The 2,524-nt window shown below is 40.0% G+C and overlaps 1 protein-coding gene across 1 annotated transcript; it reads left to right on the top strand.

Moving 5' to 3' along the window:
• The first annotated feature begins 68 nt into the window (after positions 1-68).
• On the top strand, positions 69-1,710 carry LOC106514021 (olfactory receptor 6-like). The gene is made up of 3 exons (XM_014003096.1): positions 69-226; positions 324-615; positions 774-1,710. The coding sequence occupies exons 1-3, from the start codon at positions 69-71 to the stop codon at positions 1,008-1,010; spliced, it is 687 nt and encodes a 228-aa protein (XP_013858550.1). The 3' UTR covers positions 1,011-1,710.
• The last annotated feature ends 814 nt before the right edge of the window (positions 1,711-2,524 follow it).

The raw sequence follows: 2,524 nt of genomic DNA, 5'->3' as shown, positions 1-2,524 counted from the left end.
TGTTCGTACGAACCCTTCGTACGAACAAAAGTAAGAAATTTAGGATAAGAATACGAACATGTTCTTGCATGAGGCCCATTGCTCGTTACTGGTGGAATGATGGGAGCATTGGCGTTTACACTTGTCTCTTTCAAAGACACATGATCCATTGTTTTGGCAGTTTAAACTCTCTGATTTTGCTGACCATGGCTGTGGACCGATACCTGGCCATCTGCTTTCCTCTCAGGTGGAAAAACAAAACATCAAAATAATTTATGTCTACCTTCAGGAACTTTAGAGGAATCACTGCTCTGTCCTTTTCCCTCTCACTCTTCTCTCCTCAGATACTCCATGCTGATGACAATCCCAACCATGTCGGTCCTTACAGTCCTCTGTTGGGTCACGGCTCACATCTTTCCTGGCTCTGGCTCCAGCTATATGACCCAGATGTCATTTTGTGGCCCCAATCAAATCCTGCAGGCCTTCTGTCACACTGGTTCTTTAGTTGCTTTAGTTTGTGGAGACTCAAGCTATGTGTACTCTGCCTCCTATACATCAGCAATGATAATTCTTTATGTTACTTTAGGCTTCCTCATCTTCTCCTACTTTTGCATTGTAGTTACAGTCCTGCAGATGGTCAGTGGACAGGTGAATGTTGTCTTTTTTAATGTTCATAATGAAGTATTTTGTACAAATGCCAAATTAAAACACAAGGTGTCATAAATCATATTACACAAGTCAATATTTGTTTTATTGTTCATGATTAGATAACATCAATTTGCTGTCTTCTACAGGGCAAAAAGAAGACTTTTTCCACTTGTGTCACTCAGGGATTTATCATTTCTATCAACTACTTACCTCACTTTTTTGTCTACACTGCACCGTACATTCCTAATTTTCAAATGATCATGACAGGCGGATGGTCACGATTCTTTTCTACAGCTTTTCCCCCCATTGATAAACCCATTTGTCTACTGTTTCAGAACCATAGAGATCCAAGAAACTTTCAGACGGTGGATTCTGAAACATAAAACCTTTAAGTGTCACCCTGGACTAAATGTAACTGTCCCTGACTTACATCAAGATTTATATATTTTGTGCACAACATTATTTTTGGACTTTTTATGAAAYACTGATTGTTTTACAGTTTAGCCAGAAGATGGCAGCATGTTCAATGTTTTTGTTACAGGATGTCAAACATGAAGCAGTAAAAATCCTGTCCTGTTTCATCGCTGCACATTTTAGTTCATGTAAAACTCACAAAACTTCTGAACTGAATGTTTATAAGAAGCAGTTTTATTAAAGTAGTTTAGAACAGGTCTGGTCATGTCGGTTTACCTTATATCCGTCCGGCTGCTGTAAATGTCAAACACATTTCAGTGACACAGCAATGTTTTTATACTCTTGTTCGAAGCAGCCTCGATGGGATGAAACAGAACAAACAACACAACGGTTCTTTCTGCAGCTTGACCTTGAGAGGGAGGCTGTGTTCATGTTTGGTATCTGGGCCTTGTTAAAGCCCAGTGGGCTCAGCATGAAAACAGGTGGGAGGGGAAAAAAAAGAAACTTCACTGATGCAGAAGAATCATTTGTGAACGAATTTCCTTTTCAGACTACCTGCGCCTCTTTTTACTTAAAACAACCTACAGATGAATAAAACTTTTAGCATTTAATGAGGAGTTAAATAAAAAAAAAAAAGCTCTCATGATGGCGAACTAAACCATACTTTGGCCTTTCCTCATTCACGTGCAAACTGAACTGAGTGACATGTTTGTTCGTTGAAATGATTACTGTTTAAACTTGTTCTTCCTTTCACTGCAGTGCTGGCTCTAGCAATTTTGGTGCCCTAGGCGAGTTGAAGCGCACCCCCGAACTATGTCCCACCCACCCCAATTTGAACCCCTAAAAACAAGTTTGACAGTGTAAGGTACTACGGTAAACTTATATTTATTTGCTTTCCCAGAAAGCAAATAAATAACAACGTTCATGTCAACTTGTACGGATTGTCCGTAATTTATAAGGATTTTATGTCATTTTGCAGGTATGTGGACGTATTAGGGCAATCTCACAGATTTTTTTAAGTCTTAGGGATTTTTTTCAAAACCTCATTTTCAAATTTATCTAACATGTCAGAGCCTGTAGGATGATTTAAAAACCAATAAATAACAAATAGCCATCTTCCAACCTGTTCTGCTGGTAGAAATAAGTTTTGAACTTTTTCCGCTCTCCTTTCCTCCTGCTTTGCAGTGGGCGCTTTCACGTCCCCCACACCCCCGCGGGTGTGAGTTGTATGGATTTTTTGCAAAATTTACGGATTTTTTTGCGGCTTTTTCTACAGGTAAACGTCCGAAGAGTTTGACATGTATGGGACAACAAAATACAGACTTGTTGTTATTGAGTTTGTCAACACGAACCGCTACCTGAGAGGCACTACTAGCCCCTCCCCCATCAGAGTGTCAGAGCAGGACGAGTCAGTGCAACGTCAATCAAATGAGAGAGAGGGTGGGGGCGATTGCTACATTGGGAGGGAGAAAATGTTTTATGG

The sequence above is a fragment of the Austrofundulus limnaeus genome, unplaced genomic scaffold (assembly GCF_001266775.1).
Source record: "Austrofundulus limnaeus strain Quisiro unplaced genomic scaffold, Austrofundulus_limnaeus-1.0 Scaffold17, whole genome shotgun sequence".
Classification (NCBI taxonomy): Eukaryota; Metazoa; Chordata; class Actinopteri; order Cyprinodontiformes; family Rivulidae; genus Austrofundulus; species Austrofundulus limnaeus.
This window is presented reverse-complemented; position numbering and strand designations above follow the sequence as displayed.